General features: G+C 39.0%; 3 protein-coding genes and 2 long non-coding RNA genes across 6 annotated transcripts in view; 3 read left to right on the forward strand and 2 right to left on the reverse strand.

Moving 5' to 3' along the window:
* Positions 1 to 434: 434 nt before the first annotated feature.
* On the forward strand, positions 435 to 1,233 carry LOC122981379. The gene is made up of 2 exons (XR_006403224.1): positions 435 to 697; positions 793 to 1,233. It is a non-coding gene; the product is annotated as an uncharacterized LOC122981379 (long non-coding RNA).
* Positions 1,234 to 1,536: 303 nt separating this feature from the next.
* ift52 (intraflagellar transport 52 homolog (Chlamydomonas)) lies at positions 1,537 to 5,024 on the reverse strand. 2 transcript variants are annotated; one of them, XM_044350078.1, is made up of 14 exons: positions 4,891 to 5,024; positions 4,402 to 4,570; positions 4,189 to 4,276; positions 3,840 to 3,969; positions 3,665 to 3,740; positions 3,413 to 3,484; positions 3,184 to 3,310; positions 2,996 to 3,079; positions 2,820 to 2,888; positions 2,570 to 2,724; positions 2,383 to 2,470; positions 2,147 to 2,255; positions 1,898 to 2,043; positions 1,537 to 1,818 (listed from the first exon to the last, which is right to left on the reverse strand). In XM_044350078.1, the coding sequence occupies exons 2-14, from the start codon at positions 4,518 to 4,520 to the stop codon at positions 1,774 to 1,776; spliced, it is 1,308 nt and encodes a 435-aa protein (XP_044206013.1). In that variant the 5' UTR covers positions 4,521 to 4,570; positions 4,891 to 5,024; the 3' UTR covers positions 1,537 to 1,773. The 2 variants fall into 2 exon arrangements, with proteins under 2 accessions (XP_044206013.1, XP_044206014.1); XM_044350079.1 differs by having other exon boundaries at positions 4,967 to 5,012.
* A 109-nt stretch (positions 5,025 to 5,133) lies between these two features.
* LOC122981380 lies at positions 5,134 to 7,495 on the forward strand. The gene is made up of 5 exons (XR_006403225.1): positions 5,134 to 5,666; positions 5,763 to 6,062; positions 6,214 to 6,271; positions 6,361 to 6,455; positions 6,567 to 7,495. It is a non-coding gene; the product is annotated as an uncharacterized LOC122981380 (long non-coding RNA).
* Positions 7,496 to 11,155: 3,660 nt separating this feature from the next.
* On the reverse strand, positions 11,156 to 15,986 carry acot8 (acyl-CoA thioesterase 8). Its single transcript, XM_044349223.1, has 6 exons — positions 15,632 to 15,986; positions 14,365 to 14,501; positions 13,803 to 14,028; positions 12,988 to 13,145; positions 12,029 to 12,220; positions 11,156 to 11,450 (listed from the first exon to the last, which is right to left on the reverse strand). The coding sequence occupies exons 1-6, from the start codon at positions 15,835 to 15,837 to the stop codon at positions 11,332 to 11,334; spliced, it is 1,038 nt and encodes a 345-aa protein (XP_044205158.1). The 5' UTR covers positions 15,838 to 15,986; the 3' UTR covers positions 11,156 to 11,331.
* A 5,295-nt stretch (positions 15,987 to 21,281) lies between these two features.
* The window catches only part of phactr3b (phosphatase and actin regulator 3b), a 59,530-nt gene continuing 58,194 nt past the window's right edge, over positions 21,282 to 22,617 (forward strand). The window contains exon 1 of the mRNA XM_044348929.1: positions 21,282 to 22,077. Within this exon, the coding sequence (XP_044204864.1) occupies positions 21,969 to 22,077 (109 nt within the window). The 5' untranslated portion in view covers positions 21,282 to 21,968. The remainder of the gene's footprint in view (positions 22,078 to 22,617) is intronic.

Genomic DNA, 22,617 nt, shown 5'->3' on the forward strand with positions numbered 1-22,617 from the left:
CAGGCGTAAGCTTTCATGATATCCCCACTATCAAATAACTAACATACACCTATTCAATATAGTGACAAGCTAAATCCTGTACATTGTCTTGTATACCGCTCTAATTATTATATACATATGAGGGAAATGAAATATATGAGGAAAATGGAAACTAATTAAAGGCCACAAAAAAAACATAAACAGATGATTATAATGTTAACTTACACTATTTATTATTAGACTTCATCTTAATTATTTATAATTGTGAAAACGTAATTATTAAAAAACAATCATGTCCTCATTTTAAGCTTTCACTATTATATGAATGAATGGCGAATTAATCAATATCATGATTAATTAAAAAAACAAACGATAAACTAAACCATAATGAAAATTATTGTAAGTTGAAGGCTTAGGAAATAAAAATTAAAAAGTTCAAATAAATCAACAATAAAAACACCTTTTATTACAACTTCAATTTACATAAAAATAGAAAGAAAGAAAAAAACTACATGTAATTTCAACTAATATGTGTCTGCACCTGATTTCCCTCATAGCTGCAGAGCCTGTATGCTGCCCCACCTCCTCCTGACTGATGACTTGCTGGGCCTCCAGCTGGGTCAATTAACACGCAGCTTCAACAGTTTAAAACCCACCTGGAGTTCAGCTGGCACTCACTGGCTCACAGAAACAATGGAGAACATGTTTGTTGTTAAAGGTAAGAAAACAAGTTTTATTCTGAAGGTAAGTTCATTCATTAAAGCCTGATCTGCTGATGTGATTCAAAGTGCTATGTATCATTTTACTTCCTAGATATGAATAGCTTTGAGTGTTCCTCTCCATCAGAGCTTGACAAGAAGTTTTTTGGTGAACAGAGCTTGCTGTCTGCTTTGTCACTGGAACAACTGTCTACATCAAGAGCATCAAATGACACAGCAGCTGATGGATCTGACGCTAGGCTGTCCATCCTGGCGTCTCTCTGCAAGCCGTCGGACCCGCTTTCTCCCTCACAAGTGTCTTCGTTGAACAGCTTGAACCCTCAAGAGACTGACAGTCATCACTTGGTTGTGCCTTTACAGGGAATGTCCTCCACTCCCCACATCCTCCTTCCCAAGCAAAAGTCTGCTTGTTTTGACCAGTCGTACAGTGATCTCGCAGCCTCTCAAATATCCTGGGATGTGTCTTTGATTAAATCAGAGAGCCCCAAACCCTACATGGAGTTGAGCACTCAGGAGCCAATGTGGAGTCCAAAACTCAAACAGTCTACACAACATTCACCAGCTGAAGTTTCTCCCTGATGTGGTCAAGAATGCCCACCCTACAGGCACACTTGGCATGAAAGTTACACTATCTTGTCTGCCTCTGCACCCATCATGCATCAAGGATGAGTCAAAGAGAAATATTTAAAAGGTAAGATGCTTCATTCATTAGTGTTCTCTGGCAAAATCTGCAAACCATGTTTTAGAGTTAAATTTCTCTTGTCTTTTTACAGGATCCATGTGTGAGGATGCATGCAGTCAGCTCTTTGTCTTGAACAAAATGTTTTTAATATTTGAATATTTAAATAAAAGTGACTTTATTTGCTGGTATATTTACAGTTTTACATATTCTACACAATGGAATACAAAAGTATAAAGACTTAAAAATGTCAATTTACCATATACATTTCAGTCATCACAGTACCCTGTTGATACTATAGTCCAGAACAATGTAACAGTCCTTTTTTACTACAGAATATACTCACATCTGCTTAGTCATGGTACAGTATATTGAAAAGGTAGAGCTGAATAATAATCAGTGACCCGGAGTGAACTGTGCCTCAGTATCGATATCATGCTCCTGCAAGAGAGGAATTTGTTATTAGACAAGGCCTTAAATGCATAATAAACTTACTTGTAGGAGAGCTAAGTTCTCTCACCTGATTGAGTTTCTTGAACTCCACAACCTGGAAGAAAATGTGCTCCAAGATGTGCTTGGCATCCCTCTGATCTTTATCCAACTTGGGAGTCACCCCCAGAATTTCCCCACATTTCCGTACATAGAACTCAAGATCATCATCTGTACCTGGGAGCGGGAGCAGAAGCAGTTTAAAAAAATATATAAATTGTGCCTTATCAAGGGTCTAAACCTAACCACTTAATTTTGCTAAAAACAGTAGTGATCTTACATTTATTTGTGAGCTGAGCTAGGCGCACTTTCTCAGAGGAGAATGTTTCATCTAGATCAAACAGGTCCAGCATGGGTGGAGGCAAATCGCTTAAGGCAGGTGGAAAGACCTAAAAGACAGGAAAGCCCACACTTGTGGATTTAAATTCGTGGAGATAAAAGCAAAATGTTTGTTCCTATAACATTGCAGTTACATATGACTCTAGAAATGTATGTATGGAAAAACACTGGACTTACAGCAGGTTGGAGCTGAGGCAGAGGGGTCTCAAACTGTGGTGTGATCAGCTGAAGCGGCTCGTCTTTGACATTAAGCTGCTTGTAAGCACTGCAGAAAACATTACAACAAATAATTTTTTTTAGCTATGAAGAAAAACAAGAGCAGTGATGTGCAGATAATGTTCTCGGGTATATTTTGCATTCTCACCTGATGACTTGGGGTAAAGTATCGGTTGACAAATTGAACAAAGACATGTCAAAGAGAGAGGTGAAGTCCTTGGGGTTTTCATCACCCTCTTGTAAGCACACTCTGAGATGTTCTGACAGGCACCCTGTGTCTGGCAACATGGTGTAATCTGTGATCTAGGAGACAAAAAAAAAAAGGGACAAGATGGATGTCAGCTAATTTAAAAGACAATATCAATGATGCCATTCTCCTGTGAAGTAAACGTCCTCACCTCTGGGTCTTCTGCATCAATCTGATTCAACTGAATATTATCAGTCATGAGCCACTGGAGCACAACATCCTGGAATGAAAAAGTACGACGAGTGTTGAGCACAAATACTCCACTTCAAATTCCACAAGATAGCAGAGTATACTTTTTAAACATTTTTATATGTCAGCTGTACTCACCATGATTTTACTGTTCTCCTCTTTGTCTATGTATTGGTCACTGAACATGTGGCAGGAACCCAGAACTACCAGTTTTCCAGCCTCCTTAACAAGACATGAGACATCTTTCAACATCACCTCACAAGTATACATGCACAGGTATTGTTGCCTAAGAATAAGTATGAAAAAAACCATCTTGTGCCTCTGACCTTTCCTTGATAGAAAGCCAGGACAGGCCTGTTGAGGGGGAAGCAGACTGAGCCAGTTGAAAGAACAGCAACAGCAGGTTTCATCACACTCAGTGTGGCACCATATGGGTACACAAATGTGAGAGCCCTGCACAAATAAAGACAGAAAATTTTGCATTCAAAACCCCTCCAAAAACACTAAATGTAGCGGTCAATGTAGTAAATAGGAATATAAAACCAAATCATTTACTGTGCATTGTTTCCAACATTTTCATCTTCAGTTATTCCTGTGATCACTTTGCCAGCAGCGCGACTTATCTCTCTAAACAAAAAAGAGGCAGAACATGTTGGCTTTAATGTGCATCAGTGTGTAGGATAATTCATTTTAGAGTGGTAATCCAATACAACTACAGTTGAAATGAATAAATATTTATATATATACAACAAAACCATAAATAAATTATGTGTGAGAGAAATACAATAGATACTGTAACAAACCAACCGGTTTAATACACCATTGGACACAAGTGCCTCCTTTGGATGGAAGTACTTGTAGTACACATTCCTCACAACTGCATCTGTAGTGTTGATGGAGAACATATGATTCTTGAAAACTTCAATACACAACAATTGAATAAATGATGTGAAGTGTCATTTGCACAGATTTCACTACACACCATTGTTAACCATTATTCCAAACTCCTCCAGGAGAAAGTTGATATTGGTGTCATATTTCATTTCCCCTCCTTCACCGAGCATGACAAGCACATTTCCTCCACTGTCCAGGTAGTGCTTCAGTACCTCCAGCTGAAATCAAATGGGACAAAAGTGTGGAAACATGCTTGTGTGAGAACCAGAATGCAGAATTTAAAAGCAATAAAGCACATAGTGGCTGGCAAGCTTGCTATTTCTACCCCCTCCTATGCCAAGAACTGTTACATGGAAATAAACAGATCATAGTTTAAGCATACATACAATGCTATTAATGAATTTGGTGATGTAAAATGATAGCTTTTGATACACTACCTCTGATGCTGTGAACTTCTCCCTTGGGCCCGCAGTTATCCACAACTTGACACCCTTCAGCTTCTCCATAGACAGCTCATCCTTCATACTAGAAGAGGCAGCATTTATTTAGCATCTGAGGTATCTCTCAATATTGCTACGAAATTATGAAAAATATAGTAGTAGCTCTAGACAAAGCGCAGACAGGTCAGTGTTACACCACAAACACATTACCTTTGGATTTTCCATTGAGCCCGGAGTCTCTTCTGCATGGATTTGTATCCATTGTTCGTGGTAAACAGCTCTCTTTTTGAAGCATTGAAGACCACAGTGTTGTGCTGTTCCTTCTCCATACTTTATTAGGTTCACTCACTGCAGTTGGCTTTTAGAAGCATCCGTACACCTGCAAACAGGGTTTAACTCCTAGTTAACGTTAGATCCTATTTGATTAGCTATGAAGTGTCTTTTAGCACATTATTACTATTTTAGCTAGTTGTGAATTATTTTAGCATGGCAATTCACTGCTTGTAACTGAAATTCCAGTCTATACGTAGCCAGTATTAACTTGGAAACGTTGTACTAGTTGGTCACTTAAGTAACAAGTTAAGCATCCATCGTCGTACGTTAGAATCCTGTTAGCAAATATAGCTAAGGAGCTAGCTATAAGTTATTCAGAATGTAATGTTATTGTTAGCCGCGTAGCTAATAGCTGGGTGCCATTACCTCACGTTAGTGTCCGATGCTTGACATTAATGTTTCTGTTCTCTATTAACTGTTCGCCTATAACATAAATTCCCACCTGTGACACTACGTTATTATTGTACATTCACAGATCAGCGTTGCCAGGCTCACAGTGATGCATTATGGGGGAGAGTGGTGACCATGGTAACCGCATAGCAACCGAGTGACGCAGCAGTGGGGTAAAATATAAAATAACCCTAAACATAATATATCCATGGGGTAAACAAAATCCACTAGCAAGCTTTTTTCTGCTTTCAAGATAATCTCACCGTATTCATGGGAAAAATTTACCAAACACATTTCAACAGACTTGTAATGGCTAAATTATTAAATTTGGGAGTAAGCGCGATACAAATAAAAAAATGCTGCATGATTTGACAAAACAACAACAAAAACTTAACTCAAGGACCACCTCCTAGCTTTTTTTGAGAGATCTTTCAACCACATCTCACAGTCTCAACAGGTACACTGTTTGCTGACTGTAAGGTGTCTTCAAAAGTATTATTTTATGCCAATATACATCCACCAACTGTGTGTTTCTTGAAGAAAGTAGCTAGTCTATGGATTTAAACCCTGTCATGATCATTTGAAAGAGTGGTGTTATTGTTGGGGTTTCAAATTTAATATGTAAATGTCTGTTGTTGAAGATAAAATTGTTGTGTTGAAAGTCAAGCTTGTTGCATTTCGAGATGTACGGCAGCAACAAAATACCCTGGGGGTTCATTGAAAGGAGCGGAGGAATGTACAGATCCATCAGGGTATGTGAGAGTTTTTTTTTACTGGAACATTTTCAGATGTAGTTAAAACTCTGAATAACAAACTATATGAGCAATATTATCTTATTTTCTACACAGGTGTTGTTTGACACACCCATATATGAGCGGGGGTCAGCAAGTTGTCTGGCATACCGGCTCTTATAAGTGTCAGCTAAGACCCAATATAATGACCACACTAATATAAAATACTGGGTAAAACCTCATAAATTGTGTCTTGAACTTCAGCATGAAGACATGTGATCTCTTGTATGGTCTTTAGATTGCACTGGTGGCTGAACTGTTGAGACTTCAGCAGAGAAAACAGCTCCCATCTGCAGTGACTGCTGAAGACATGAGTGACCTGCTGGTGGAGGAGAGCAAGAGCACACTGAGAGTGAAGTGAGTTACTGACACAGGCACACACATGCACACATACACACAGTCCAGCAGTACACTTGACCTGAACTCTGCTCCTGTCTCACCAATCTGTCTCTAATGAGGAAGAGAGGAACAGTAATGATGAAGCTTGTGTTTTTCTTTCTGTTTGAAGGCTCTGGGAGTTTGAACTGGAGGATTTTGACTCTGATGTCAAGCCTTTTCTCAGACTGGTAAGACCAGAATCCTGGAAAGAATTCACAGTAGTAGTTTTGAGTTAAATACGTCAAATCTGATCATCATGTCTCATTCCTTATTTCAGGTGTTTGAGGTGAACACCAGCATGAAGATGTGAGATGTTGAGTTTGAAGCCAGAAGGCTCCTCAACTCTACACAGACCATCTCTCCTCAGTTTAAGTGTGTCTTATTTGACACAAATTTATTACCAGTTACAGTACAATGGTTGTGATGTCTCTGTGGTGTTCTGAAGTGTTTTTAAAACAAATGTTGAATGACTGTAACCTACAGACATCCCAAGATCATCAGCCAGGCTAATCAATACGCCAGCAGCCTGACAGAGCAGCAGCAATTGTCTCACAGCTCCAAACTGCTTGGCCTACAGGAGGTGGTGAAGGAGGTGGTCCCAAAAGTCGTACAGGGAAAAAACAAGGGACAACAATAACAAAAGTGGCAGGGGCAGGGTGACTTGTGCCTTTTTTAATGAGCTGGATGGAGTGCTGGGTGATCGTCCCGTGTTTTGCCCTGGTGAAGGGATGAGGAGGATGTGACATTTGGTTGTTTGAGCTGGACAGAGCAATCACATCTTAATCGGATCTCAGTGTGGACACTGGAGACACATATTAATACCTGGTGTAAATGTAATCAGGTTATATCATATCTTGATACAATCTGGATACGAAACGTATTTTAAGGTGTAAAGGGACTCAAACTTAAACCGGTGTTAACAAAAATGCCCTTTTAAATCCAAGTAACCAGAGTCCTTAACAAAAAGTGAAAATTAGGCCATAATCTACGACTCCCATTGAAGCCCTCTTTGGCCCAAGACATAATTGATTGTTTCTGTTTTCCATCCCTTTCAATTATGTTGCAAACAATTTAATGATCAAACCGCCTCGTGTACAAGGCTAACCTTCCAAAGTAATTATTAGAAGTTCTGTCCCCCCTGAAAATAGCTTTGTCAGAGCTGTGAAACTCTTTAATCCCTGGCATCTTCCAGGCCCCCTGTCCAGCTCTGGGCATGCTGAATCATTCAAATTCCCCATTCAGTGCCCCTTGTGGAGATGTACCAGTTAAAAGATCATGTTTCATTTGATTAGCTGTCCAAACACTTATCCTCATAAGCTTTGAATCTGTGGGAGTCCTGGAGTGATTTGGAGCAAAATACATATTTAATTCAATGGTTTTATGTAACAGGCAACAATAAAAGTTAGCTTAACTATTGGTTTTGATTCCATGTGTAATACGGGGGGAGGGGACCTCTGTTATCGTGTCTCTCTTTATTTTACAACCATCATGTGGCAAAATCCCTACTTCATACTCTGTTAAAGGACAATATCAAGTTTTGGGGGGTTTTAGTATTAGGACAAATATGTAAAATATGCTCTATGTAATTTATGGTAAATGAATGCAAAAACATTGCTAAAAGTCATTCATTTATCACTGTGCCTAAACACACATAAAACAGGGCTACTGAGGCAGGTTCAATTGAAAGATCTCTCCTTCAGTGTGGTGCAATGGCAAACTGAAACACCTACACACAACACTCAATATTCATGTGAATATGCTCCTGATCTGTCTGCCAAACTGTTGTTATGTACAAATGAGCATCATCTCTGACTGGCTCTGGTTTCCAGACGCCAGATTGCTGTATCACACAAACAGTCTTGTACTAGACAGATATATCAAGTGTAAGCATTGAAACACACTGAAATGTGACTCGAAGAGTAGGAGACAAAAACAGCTGAAATGTCAGTTTGGCGTGTTAGAACTGGAAGCAGTTGAATTGTCATCTAAAGCATAAGAGATGGAAGCAGTTGAAATGTCATTTGAGGGGTAAGATATGAATGAATATGCATATGAATAAGTGGTAAGAGAAGGTTACAGTGAGCAAGACCTGGAACGGCTGCGAGAAGTCCTACTTCTGCTGCAGCTGCGAGAGCGCTGCCTGCTGCGAGACCTGTGGGTTAAACATAACCTTAAATGTAAGAGCAAATGCACACACAATGTACACAAGTACGTAACATAAGGGTATGAACATTTCAGCCACATCTAGCTGGATCAGCTCCCAGAATAAGAGCAATGTTGCCAATGTTTGTCTTCTACCACACAAATCTTCCTTCCATTAACATCAGTGCCACCCAGCTTCTGCATAAAATCCTATGAAGAAACACATGATTAGTTGTATTCACATCTGTTGACTGATTTGACCAAGAATACTTTACTTTTTGCTGCTGCAGAACTCCTTGGTTGCTTCGGCTGTATGTTTAGGATCACTGTCATGTTGCACGTTGCAGGGCGACTAGTAGATATTTCATTTGGGAAACAATTCCTACACTGTTCACTTGTTTAAAACCACTGGAACGTGTTGGTTTGGAGTCTGTATGCTGATAAATCATGAAGGCAATACATCATCTCTCACATTACAGTCTTGCCAGCTGCACCTGCTGGACAGGTTCTCCACAGCAGGGCAGTGTTCAGTGTGTATAAATGGCCTGTACTTGTCCCTGCCAGAGCGATTCCTGCTGTAGCTGCTACCTTCAAAGAAGATAGGTAGATTCAAATTTAATTTAGAGACAAAGGATTTAAGAAAGAAGAGGACTCCGAACTAGCATTAACAACCTATGAAACCATTACAGGCTGGACCTCTTTATCTATAGGGTTTTTTTAGTGCCTTAACTTTATCTACAGACTGGTGACTACTGTCGAACTCTGTCAAGTTTTGGAGGGGATAAAGGAGTCTGTGATTAAAGATGGCAATTGTTTTCAGTCCAGATCCTCTACACATGGAACCCTGTTGCTTATCATTATAGCTATGCAGTAAGAGATCATTTAAATTGGGCATGTAAGGTGAATGTTCTTTAACACCTGGACAATCAGCAGCACTCTGTGCCCTGTGGACCAGGATTAAAAAACACTTAATTAGGGATTAGACAGCATGTCTTGCTTTAATTTGTGTGTATTAGCGTTTTTTTCCCCCATGTACAGCAACCATAGTAATTTCTGCAACTTTAGCCTTTAAGGAACTTTTAAAGATTTAACTTTGCTAAAATGTAGGAACCAGAAAACCAAGATATTGTTTTGTGTGCTTATGAGACAAAACCTGATGCCTCATTTTCTAGATTTACTGTACAATGTTTGATGTTTTATTATTAAATGAGATATTTTAGATGCAGAGAACTTGTGACTCTCCCTCTTAGAAAAGCTGATTCTCTAACTGTTCAAATGAAAATATGCTTCTTATTCTCCTTTAAAGCAGTATTACCAACATTGTTTCCTTAAATCTAGCTTTGCTTTAGATTTAAGTAATGTTAACTAATATATTCCAAATTGCTGAAAAGCCAGAGGACATCTCCCAATTTAGCAAAATTTGGATTTTGTCTTACTTTTCAGTCAGTGTTCCTTGTTTTGCACACTCTCCATTTGTAACTCATTAAGACAAAGATGACACCTACCAAAAACTCTTTGTTTTACTAAAGAGTACAGGAAGCCAAATCAATGGCTGAAACCGGTGTTGGCTTGGTCCTCTGTGACATGTCTTGCAACAGTAAAACTGTCAGTAAAACTGTTGCAAGACTGTTGACAACTGATGCTGTCATCATGGTTTCTGGTTATGTCAAACAATGGTCAAATGGCAAAAATCACGCACACATTGGGCCAATCAGGTCAGGCAGTCATCTTTACCGTCATTGAACTCCCGACTCTGCCCTCAGTGGACACTTCCAAATTTAAACATCAAGCACTTTGTTAATTTTGACTGAAAGCTTAATACATTGTGACCTCACGTTTGATCTTTTCTTTAATCAATGTTACTAATGGGATTAACACAAATCTTTTTCACAGTATAAAAGCTTTTTTTCTACCTGATGCCAGGCAGAACGTACTTGAATGTCAGATTCAGGCTAGTTGGTTGTGGACATTTTCCATCTTTACAATAATGATTCCCAAAAGGTAAACAATGGCAACAGATGTCCAATAACCACACTGTGAGGTAGGACATGTCACATGAGCACTGGTGTCACTCATTGGAACTTGGAAAAAAAAAAAAAACGTGAATTATCATATTCATCATATCTGATTCAGATGATTAACTTTGAGGGGAAAAAACTGAAGTTAGTTGAGCCCAGTGGAAATTATGCACTTTTCTTTTTTTTCTAAACTACTCTTTTACATGCCAGCCCTCCCCCGCAGCTGCAGTGGCAAAGAGTATAGCTATGGTTAATGTTGCAGGTAGATCTATCTGTACATTTTCATCCTGATCTGCTCCAAAAATTTAATATATTACTTATTTCATTCCCTCCTAGTGGATCAGGCTGTCCTGCTGTAAAATGGTTACAATTACTCCATTTTCTGCTTGTGGATCAGGCTGTTCCATTCTCTGGCTGTCCTGCTCTGTATTTCATTTGTCTGCTTTATTTCTTTTTAACAGGCAGCTCTGTACCTCACATTGAGAAAACCCCTTGTGACATGTCTTAGCAGTTGCATGTGCTAGACAGTCATACACATTTTATGCCATCTTTGTTTCTATTTTGTGGAACTCAAGACATTTACAATTCCATCTTACAGTGCATGGCTTTTTGGTCATGTCTTTTTGCTATTAGCCTACTACTGTCAATTTTGACATTGCATTTGTGTGATGGCTTTCTAAAAATAAAACAAACTTCATATTTTCTTATTTCACCATGATGGTAGGCGGCATGTTAAAACTGTGGCACTATAAAATGAGTTTTTGCAGTGTAATTGGTTTTATCATTATTAGATTTAAAAAATTATCATGAATGAAGTAGTTGTATGCAAAGTTTTTGAAACCATTTTGTGTAATAAGTGGCTATGAGGAACGTGTATGCACATCTCATCTAACAAATGACAAAACAAATGACAACATTTATTACCGCTGTATTATTTATTGTCAGGAAATAAATTAGAAGTTTGCATGTTCATAATAAAACAATCATGAACTCATGTTATATTACTATTTTTGTGTCTTAAAATTAAATATTATCTCTATGATTAGAGTATACACATGATACATCTTAGAAAGAGCTTAGGAATGTGCCTATAGTTTGCTGGGCTCTGGGACTGGTTTCACTCTCAGGACACCCTCCTGGGAACACGAGGCAGCCAGCACCCCGTCTCTTCTCCACAGTCGCCCTTGAACCAGTCCCCTACTGCTCCCTGTAAGACACAATAAACACAACATGTTAGGTTAAAACAGGATGCACCAAAGTGTCATTTGTGTCCAAGCTTTGAAATGGCTCACAGATGATAAGCCACAAAAGTAGTATAGAAAAACACAAAATATTCAGAAATATACAAAGATCTGTCAGTATGAAGCAAATAAAAGTCAAGAGGCACAAAAATATGTTTAAAAGTTAAAACCAATCGCACAAATACAGAGATTTGGGTAATCCAATTTGTAAATTGGAAAAAAGATTTTCATTGTCATTAATATTTCATGATTAATGCATTCACACTAACAATTGAAAATACTCAATATTCTTAAGGTTATTGTCTAGCAAATGATCAAAATTGTATGTTTAATCAAAATTCCAGATGAATCGCCTACATCAAAAATGACAATGAACAACAAACCACTGTGAAAGCATCTGTGGCTGAATTAATCAGCGAACAAAACATTATATAAATAACTGCATGTGCATACAGTATGCGTGACCCCCATTACTTTGTAAGTACTTTCTGTGACAGAGAGAACAATCGAAGTACAGCAGATGGGAAGTGAACGACATACTAACCTGCCCACGGGCTCTCACACTCATACAACATCCACTCATCACTGCGGAAAGTGCTGTGGAACCACATGGCGTGGTCCAGTGAGGCAGCGAACTGGGCTTTGTAGTTGGGAAAAGGCAGCAGTGCAGTGCCCAGAAACGCAAAGTCGGATACATAAGCCGCAACACAGCAATGCAGCTTCATGTTGCCTTCACCTACACAAACACACAAATAAAATGCATCAAATCTTGCTTATACATCTCATATTTTACTTGTGTTGACATTCTCATTTATTTTCATATTGCTATATTTTTATATATGCATGGCACTGAAACTGTTTGCTTACAACCTCCCAATTTGCTCTATTTCTATAGACTGTGTATATATATATATATATATATATATATATATATATATATTATTTGTATTTGTATCTGTATTTGTTGAGGCAGCAAAATTATTTGTATTCAAATGAAAGTGGAAAGAGGCTTAAAAATCCTGTTTTTGTTTTTATTACTCTTTTAATTTTAGAAAATTAAAGTGTTACAATAAGTGTTCATAAATAAACTCCCTTATGAAGGAGGTCCCCACACTGGGTCTTGAATTGGAGTCTCCCAGATCATAGAAGACTGCGCTGACTACTGACCTAAATATTTGTATGAAACAAATATTTGTAAAAAACCCATTATCTGTGCTTTGCCGAATAATGTATTTGTATTTGGACACACCCCTAATATATATATATATATATATATATCATAGTGTTATTTGCAGTATCTGAGTTTTAGCTGCAGCAGTGATACGGCACACTTTAACAATTTGAGCATACCGTTTCATTTGACATCAAGAAAGGGCAAAAAGGTTTTTATAAATCTTGTTATTCATTTTACAGGGATATCCTATGATCACACAGTGTAGCATCAAATGCTATTCAATGTAGTATGTGGACATATGTGCAGAAGTTTCATCAAATGTATTTTACCAATATATCCTCGCGCTCGCACCCAAAACAGCTTCTTCGGCTCAGTTGCAGCAGGCCTGTAAAGTTGTTCTGGGTTGACTGGCTTTATTTCAATGGGGACCTCATTAGCCAGCAGTTTGTTAAGGCCATGTTTTGCATTCTCCTCCACGTCTGGTTTACTGTAAAATAATGAAAAGGAATACAGATCATGAATTTCAAAATAGATATTTACTAAATCAAGTGACACCATTAAAACTTAAGAAATCTCTTATCTAGTAAACACTTAAGTAATGTGTAAATTGGTGTCTCTACATGGCTGTGCTGTAGTAGCTCAATGAAGATCTTAAATGACAAATACACAGTGTAGTAAACCGCACTCTGTATGTATGTTACAGTTATTGTACTTATTCTACATCTTTCCATTTATTTAACTACTTGTGTTTTTGCAATTTTTCCCATTTCTTTGGTAGAAAAAAGTTCCAGTGCACTGTTCAACTAGAACATTATTTCTGGAAAGAAACACTGTGAAGCAAACAAAATTCCATTCACCTCCATTGTATTGGGGTGATGGGAGAAAAGTAAAATGTGGATATCTAAAAAAAAAAAAAAAAACACCTGCAGATAAAACCAAAACTACCCAAGCATGATTTGAATCTCAGAGGCAACTGTGAAAATGTTATTTGTGTGATGGAGGTGAACTGACAAACAATATCAAAATCACTTTCAAATTCTGTAATGGTCCTTTCTTTTTGTGTTACCCCAATGTATTAACCTTTAATCTAACCCACTAAGTATACAAAGCACACAAATGCCTTGTTGTGTTAGTACTTTTGTACCTGAGATAAAGCTGGATAAGCTGTTCTACAGTGAGGAGGTCTTCAGGCTGAGGCACCACTGGCATGGTGAACTGGTGCTGCAGGGGACTTGGCTGCAGCATGTGGAAGGACGCTTGGCAGATCAGTATAGGTTTTCCATGCTGGATGGCCTTCACAGAGCGTACCGTGAAACTGCGACCATCTCTTGTGCGGTCCACCTGGTACAGCACTGGAACCTTAGGATCCCCTGAAAAATAATAAAAACAAAAGACAGCTGTGGGCAAACAGCAACTGGGACACTCTTTGGCCAATTATGGTAGATGATGGACTGTTTATAGTGTCTGTATTTGTGTATTCCTCTTTCAACTGAGATTTTTTTTTCGGTATTCATGATGCAGTTCACAAAAGCTGATAAAGCTAACTGTAAGAAAAACCACAAGGGTCACCATAACTGTAACTACTGTTTTTCTCTAGTTCCATTACTTCAAACAAAGATCATTACATTGCAATAACAATGAGTTTCATTTTTAATATTTGGGTTGCACTAGCTCTGGCCAACACTGGAAATCATGCTTCATCTTACCTGCTCGTACAAAGTAGCAGTGGAGAGAGTGTGCATAGAGATTATCGTCGACAGATTTGGCTGCAGCCACCAGGGCCTGGCCGACTATTTGACCCCCAAACAAACGCTGACTGCGGGGCACCCAGTGGTGAGTCCCTCTGGAGAAACATAGAGACACAACTGAAATACATGTAATGCAGTCTCACTAGATGATGCTCATGTAGCTTTGACAGTGAGGGTCAGCGTATTTGAGTTTATTGGATTCCCCTGCACCCAATTTAATGCTATCAAATACTGGAGCCATACAATGGAGTCTAGCTTTATGAAGTGAATATGGGAGTTGTTTTTTTTTTGAGACAGTAGTTAATGGCACTGATGTTATGACAGGTGTTTTTGATATTCTCTCACCATCATTTGTATAAGTGGCAGTGCACAAAAACTGAAGATTATAGGCTTCACAAATGTCCAGTGTAGCAGCTAATGCTAGCTTCAGCTGAACTTTGGAATGCAATTTTGCATACAAGGAAGGCTTTGGATTTTGTCCTGCATCTCTTACAGTGTAGTCACATTACGAGTTAATAGCTTCAAGGCCAGTTAAGACCAGTTGACAACCCCTCTCCACATTAGGATATGCTTTGGAACATATTTCAACTAAGGAATATAAGGAACTACTGTCGCTTCAGGGACCAGTGTGTAGATGTTGGGGCTTGTACAGCAGGATTTAGTGGTATCTAGCGGTGAGGCTGCATATTCCAACCAACTGAATTGGTTTTACAAAAATATGTGCAGATGCCAGTACTGTTAGTTGGTATAAAGTGGAAATAATCTAGTTCAGTGCCTGAAAATTGTATAGTTGTGTAAATGTTCTTACTTGCCACCACTGGTAATGGACAAAGCAACAGGACAGTGAATCATTTGGTGGACTTCATAGAAGAAATTTACCATTTTCTCCTTGCAAAAACTTGTGTGACAATATGCTAAAACAGTTTGTAGGTGCTGCCAATTTAACAATAGCTTTAATTTATGAGTCTGGCCTTATTTTATATAATTCAAGCACACATTTAAAGGCCTTATTCATTTCTATTAATTTTTAATTTTATTTTGTTGAACCAAAAATAGCAAGCTACCTAACTGACACAAATATTTCCAATAACATTTAACTTAGCCCTCGAAAAGCACCTGTGCAAAAAGATGAACAAAACATTTACAGCATCTGACCTGAGGGAATTAATTCATGAACTGTCACCATTATTAAGCCAAAGTAAAGTGATAGACTTCAGCCAGCTACCTGTACAAGTCTACGTCGAGCTTCTCCAGGTTTAAAACGCTGGTGACCAGGACGCTTCGGAGGTCCTGAGTGTACGTTGGTGCGGGGCTGTCCGAGCCTTCATCTTCAGGAGATTCCGGCGACACTGAACCGCCTGAATGATCATTTATATGTGTTGACTCACTAGCATCACGGCTAGCGTCCACTTCCCTTTCTGCCATGTTCATTTAGCAGCTTCCTCTGTAAACACATGAATACGTAGATACTACATCCGCTTTGTGGGAGTTGTTTCGGTTTAACCAGTGTTTGAATTGGTGACATCCGCGTACATGGGGCTGTGGTTGCGATGGTGATTTGAGGACGCTCGGGGACAGGAAACGGCGGAAGCGATATGAGAAAGTGGGTGACTGTGTCATGCCTGTTCAAAATACTGCAAACGTCGAGTAAAAATGCCATACTTTTTTGCTGCGTTTGGGTGTTGTAATGACAGAAATGCTGAAATTAGGGAACAAGGAATAATATTTCATAGACACTGACACTAACTCTAGTCTATCAAAACTAGATCGGTGTTGCACCTGTAAATAGCTGAAAGTGAAATTTAACAAACCAGATATGTCACTCTCTGTGTTATGGTAGGTAGTTCTAAAATATTTGCGTATGTCTTCGTTTTTATTTAATATTAACGGAAATGGGGTTGTACATTTGCCCAACCAACCAGTCAGTCCTCATCCTGTTTTTTTGTCTTGAAAAACCGAAACGTACAGTTTGAAACACTTCCAATAAACTATAAATCTCACCATAGCGTTGAAACAAACTCGGACAAGCAACAAATTTATGCTTTATCATAAGTGCTTTCAAACAGTACTCTTCGATTTTACAAGAGAAAATACTTTAAAGCCCAAATGAACTTTGAAATAGGTTTTTCTTGCCATAATCATTCCTCTTGTTCATACAGGCCATTATAAGTTCCCCTCATTTTTTTATTCCTTAGTTGGCTCTTTAGAGCATTATTAAGTCTGATTCTTAGAAGTGCTGAAAGTATAAATTTGGACCAAAATGAAAGTTAAAGTAAAAATCCTTCACTTTTACTCCTAAGGTGAGAAAGTGAATGAGGTGAATGAAATCTTATGCTTATTATATTGTGACGCTCACAGATTTGAAAAAATATATATCAGCAAAATGTCTTTCCAGAAACAGCATCCCCATATAGTCTGATAATCCACAGAACACACGATCAAAGGGTTTTCATACAGGAGCTATTTCTTTGGTAGAAAGTGGTTCCAGTTTTGGTTTGGTGTGCTAAAGATAAAGGGGTAAAAGGGAGAATGGGGCTTCCAGCTCTGTGTGTGGGTAGGGAACCATAGAAATGCATAATTCAAGTACACAAATATACTGAGCTGAAAGCCTTAGACTCCCACACGTGTTGTCAGTGCGTGCACTGCTCTTTACTGTGCTGGTGTGCCCCATGTTGCATACCAGCAAGAGCAAGGAACCCCATCTAAATGACGTGCAGGTGGCACAGAAGGTGGCTGGGTCCCTATCAGCTGATGTTCAAACAACAGCAGGTAGTTAGACAGATGCAATTGTAACACCACTATTGATAATGACCTTTACTGAAGTGTACTAGATGGTTATGGTTTTGCCTATGAAGTCTCTGGACTGGGCAGTTTAGGGTTAAGGTACTACATTTTATCACACAACTTTATTTCATTAAGTGAATACTCACACACAACCATGAGAAGTAAAGTAAAGTAAAGCAGTAGCAATAATGGATAGCTCATATGTACTATCAGACAACATACTCACAAATTCTTGTAAGCATTACAGCATTAATGCAGTCTACAGCATGCATCTCTGTGTGCATACAAATGCTCAGCTTAAAACAAAAATATGCATCAATTATGAAAACACTTCACATTTAATATTTCTACCCTCTTAAAAATATAACAGGTTTAGCAGAACGTATATCTAAAGCAGAAAAAAAACATATACATGTCTTTATCAGTAGTAACAGCATTGATCTCTATCCTTAACAAAACTGCAGCATATTCAGAACACCTTGCACAGGCTTCCACTGCATCACCGAATCAATTTCAAAAACTTTCTGCATGTCTATAAATCATTAATTGCTTACCCCGAAGATACATCTCCAACATTCTTTTAAGATGTAAAACCTCTACCTGTTAGGTCATCTGGAACAAATTTGCATCCTTTTCTGAAATAAGATGCATTTAGTTGCTGAGTCATTTCAGAGAAGCTGCTCCGTTGGGACTATAGGATGTAAAGCATGAATCATGCCTCAGAGCAATGAGGAAACGTGTTACAAGCTCAGGCACCAGTTCAGACTGTTGCCTTTTTAATCTCAGATGTTAGAGTTGGTTTTGTTTTACACCATTCAGTCATTTTGACAGGGATTTTCAGATGATTTTTTAGCATTAGTCACAGATTTTTAAATGGTTTTAGTCAGCGCATAGTTCATTAGTTGCTGGTAAAATTTTGCCTCATTCATCTATAGTCATGAACAAGTTTTTTCTCACATTTTCATTGTGTGTGAATACCTTTACACAATTCACTGTATTGTTTGCAAGATCGAAGTCAACACCTTGTCTTCATTTGTGGCATGTCCTCTTGGCGTGTCCTCACCTCAAAGCTCATCATTATAATTATGTTTAATATGATTCAAAATCTCAGCAGGAGAACATTTCACTGCCACCTCATCGATGTGTAATTTTCACAAGTATGAGATGCAGCAGATATTGTACCATAAGTCTTTACCCTGTAATGTCTGACTACAGGAAGGATAAAAAGGATAAATAAAATTAAACAGTTTATGCTATATTTAAGTTTTTAAAAATCTGTTTAAGCTTGTTTACACTTTAAAGAGTATATAGCCATGCAAACAGCTCTGTGAGGCTACTTTGGCAGGGTGGTGCCAGCGTGCTAACATGCTAAGCATGACAATGCTAACATGCTGATGTTTAGCAGATATATTGTTTACCATGTTCACCATCTTAGTTTAGTGTGTTAGCATGCTAACTCAAGCGCATTAGCAAAAAACAAAGTACAGCTGAAGCTAATGGAAATGTCTTTAGACATAAACCAAATTTTGCACCTGAAGGTTAACGGATTATGAAAATTGTTGTTTTTTTTTAATTTTTTTTTACATGTATTTATTTCACTTCATCCAGAGGAGAATGTCTGTACCAAATGTCATAGCAATCCATCCAACAGTTGTAGAGATAATTACAAAAACCCCCCACACATATGTCAATGTATTTACAACATAGAGGTTGTAAATATTGTTTGTTAGCCTGACATTTATTTGAATCAACCACAGCGAAACAGGGAAGCCACTACAGTTAGTGAGTGAAGTACTGAGTTTAGACTTGATTTTAAGGGTTGAAAATGCAAAACACAGTGTGAAATTTGGCTTTACCAATTTTGAACCAATTTTATTCATTCAAAATGGGTGCAACTAACAAACTGACAAGATAAGCAACATTTCCCAATAACATAGAGAACATTTTCAACCACAGTAAATGTGACCAAATGTTTCATATTACCCTGCTAAACAGATGGATTAATGATATGTCCAAAGTCCCCCCTCCACTCAAAAATGTGTTTGACTTGTTGTTACCTTACTTGAATGTTTGAGCTTCACTGTGCACAATGATGTATGTGCAGAGTTTGACACCAGAGGTCTGTTTAAATCTCACTTTAATATGTGCACATCTGAGAACAGTGGCGAATCAAGAAAATATTTCATGGGGTGGCAAGAAGTTTTGGGAGTGTGTTGGTTCAGGGTCCCCAAATAAAAATACATAGCCTACTACTTCTGCAGGTAAATGACCACACAAGATAATAACTAAAAAACTGTTATTGTGAAATGGTAATTTGATATGAACAGAGAACAAACATACAATGGGTCCAGTATTGGGTCATGTGTCTCTCCGTCTTCATCTCTCTCCCCATCAGTTTCTCTTCCTCTCTGTTCATTCTGCTCTTCATCTCTAACATTCTCTATCTCCCTCTTCTGTTTTTCCCATTTCCTGATCCCCTCCCTGCGTTCGTGTGCACAGAATCATTATACTGTATTTGATAATTAAATTAAAAAGAATCGATCTTCTAGCCGGGTGGGAACTATTTAAAATGCATTTAAACCCCACAAAACCTCCAAGAATGAAGTGTTGAACTCAACATTCCCTAAACATTAGTGATTTAAATGTAACATAAACCATTTGTTTAACACGGCAACGACACAACTGCAGTTCTTTCATATTGATTGAGATCAAGACTCAGTAAAGTGCACAGGCTGTTTTGTAAAACTTTTTCAAAGCAAGAGCATGGCTACCATTTTAGAACACGCTACATCTACATACCAAGCATCATTGTGCCCCCTGATCTGCAGCTTCCTCCTCCTCCCAATATATGCCCATTGGACTGAGGTCAGCAGCACTGGCCTGTAGTTTTCTTCTCTAGCTCTGACAAAGCAGTTCTAGTCAACTTTCAAGCACGACCACCTGTCTCACATCTGAAAAAGGTAAGTGACTGATGATGACAGTGATGATAATTCAAGTGTGTCTTAAAACAACAGTCAGGTGTCCATATGAGCAGTGAAAGAGGCTCACTGTAATCATTCCTCCTGTTCATACTGGCTATTAAAAGATCCCCTTTAAATGTGCTTTCAATGTAAGTGATGGGGGCCAAAATCCACAATGTGTCCACACAGTCATTTTGTGCAAAAATGCATTTAAAAGTTCATCTGAAGCTTATATGAGGCTTCAGCATTTGATTATTATTGATTATTACTAAAATTATAAATTATAAATTCCAAAATCGTGGATATAAGTTGGGAAAAGTTCCCACTGGCAGAATTGGCATTTCTTCATAATTGTTTGGGTCATATACCAAATCATAATATACCAGCAGACCGGCACATGTGCACTTCATGGCAACATCTAGAGAACAATGCTGCTCCGCTACAGTTTCACACACACACACACACACACACACACACCAGTGTACAGTAACCAACACAAACACGCTCTCTCTCTCTCTCTCGCTCTCTCTCTCTCTCTAACCGACCCCACCCCTCCATCACGGGCACACTGTCATTCTGTGGGACACACACTGAGCACATCTTGAGCACACACATAATGAACAGCGCAGCTGGCTACGGGAGCTGGTTTAAAAAACGCAATGTTTCAATGGATCACGTTCAACGAACCGTATCGTACGGTTCGTTTGTGCTATGAACGTGATCCGACCTAACAAACCGGACCGAGACCACCTCTTCAACAAGGTCTCGGTCTGGTTGTTTTGGTCTTGCAACCGAGTGCGAAAACGAACTGCACCAAGGGGAGAAATGAACCAACCAAACTAAACGACGCAGTAAAACCAAATAATTGATCTAAAACGCGCCGTACATGCAGAGTCGAGTGATTTGTTGTTAAAATATTATGTTGTGTCGTAATGAGCTATCTCTGTTGTTCTGTAGAAAATATGCTTTGTGATACGTTTGAGAGATGATATTTTACAATATTTTACAAGCCTATGAACACACAATAGGCCTACTAAACAAGTGTGGTGTGAGGGGTCCTTTAGAGGCTCTCTGGTATCTGCACTGAGTGAAATTAAAGTTTCGCTTATTCATTTATAATGTGCATACACTTAAGTAGCTTAATTGATGAATCCCACTTTCACTGTGTTGTGTGTTGATAATTGCCAGCGGTATAAGTTGCACTTTTAAACAAGCTCCATCATATCTGATACATGCCTACATGCTTTATTCAGTAGCCTACACATCTCACAGCTCAGTGGGAAAAAGTCAGAAAGTCCTCAGATTTACCAAACGGCCATGAATCCAACGCTGCCTTCGCGGGCTGCAGGGCATTACACCTAAAAGTTGTCCTCTCATATGAGCCCCGTAAAACCCGTTGAACGGTGCCAGCTTACAGCCTTGTTTGGTCTAAGTTGGTGTGGTATGACGATGATGCGTTAACGGTGGGTGTCTTAATAAGAACTTTTGGAACATTATCTTTGTCTGCTACACAGACATCATACATAGGCAGCTCCTCTCTAATACCGGGTCATTTTAGTTTTATTTATTTAACCCCCCCCCCCAAAAAAAACGTGAAGTGAAGGCGAATTTATATTTTAAAACGGGGCTTTACGAGCAGCACTCGAATGCGGCATGATGCTACGCGCGTAATGGATTTCCCCAGCACCGCTCCTGCAGGAGCTGCAGCAGCAGCAGCAGTCCAGCCACATTAAGTCTGCTCCACCACTTGATGCCGCCGGTGACCTTGGCAGACGGTGGTTACGTCTCTCAGTCTTGCATTGTGCTTTTCTATTCACCATGGCGTCATCGGACGGGCTGGATGAGGACTGCGTGTTGCAGCGGGGAAGATCTCAGAGTGACCCGAGCAGCATCACCGAGGTCCGCTTGGGTGAAGCGCACAGAGCAGGTAAGGAGGAGAGGGGGGCCTGTAAGGCATGTTAGACATCTGTCATCTGCTTATTAGTTTGTGCTCTTGGCAGGTGGTTGGATAGGAAACACATCGCGGTGTCGGGGCTCGCCTGCAGCGCGTCGATCTGATCAGCGGTGATCCCGTTGAATTTGTATGCAACAAACGAAGGTTGTGTTGTAAACGTGCGTCATTTACTACATGTACTCACTGCATTGCTGTGTTGTCGGCCTTATATGTGAAACTGCTTTAATAATAATGTCATTTACATAATGAATCTGGAAAATATGTGTCATGTAACACAGCAGATGTTGTCCAACTGGTGTCATGACTGTAATGACTCGTTTTCCAGTGGTGTATTCATTATAGCATAATAATGGCATGCAGTGATTTGCCGATTTTTAGTCATTTGCATACCCATATGCTTAATAGCCATACTGGCAGCGGTATACAGTATTACCTCCTGTTTTCCCCATCAAGCTGTCACCCACTCATTGCCCAGTTCATTCCTCTCCGTGTCATCAAGCTGTGACTGGCAAC

The sequence above is a fragment of the Thunnus albacares genome, chromosome 4 (assembly GCF_914725855.1).
Source record: "Thunnus albacares chromosome 4, fThuAlb1.1, whole genome shotgun sequence".
NCBI classification, from domain to species: domain Eukaryota; kingdom Metazoa; phylum Chordata; class Actinopteri; order Scombriformes; family Scombridae; genus Thunnus; species Thunnus albacares.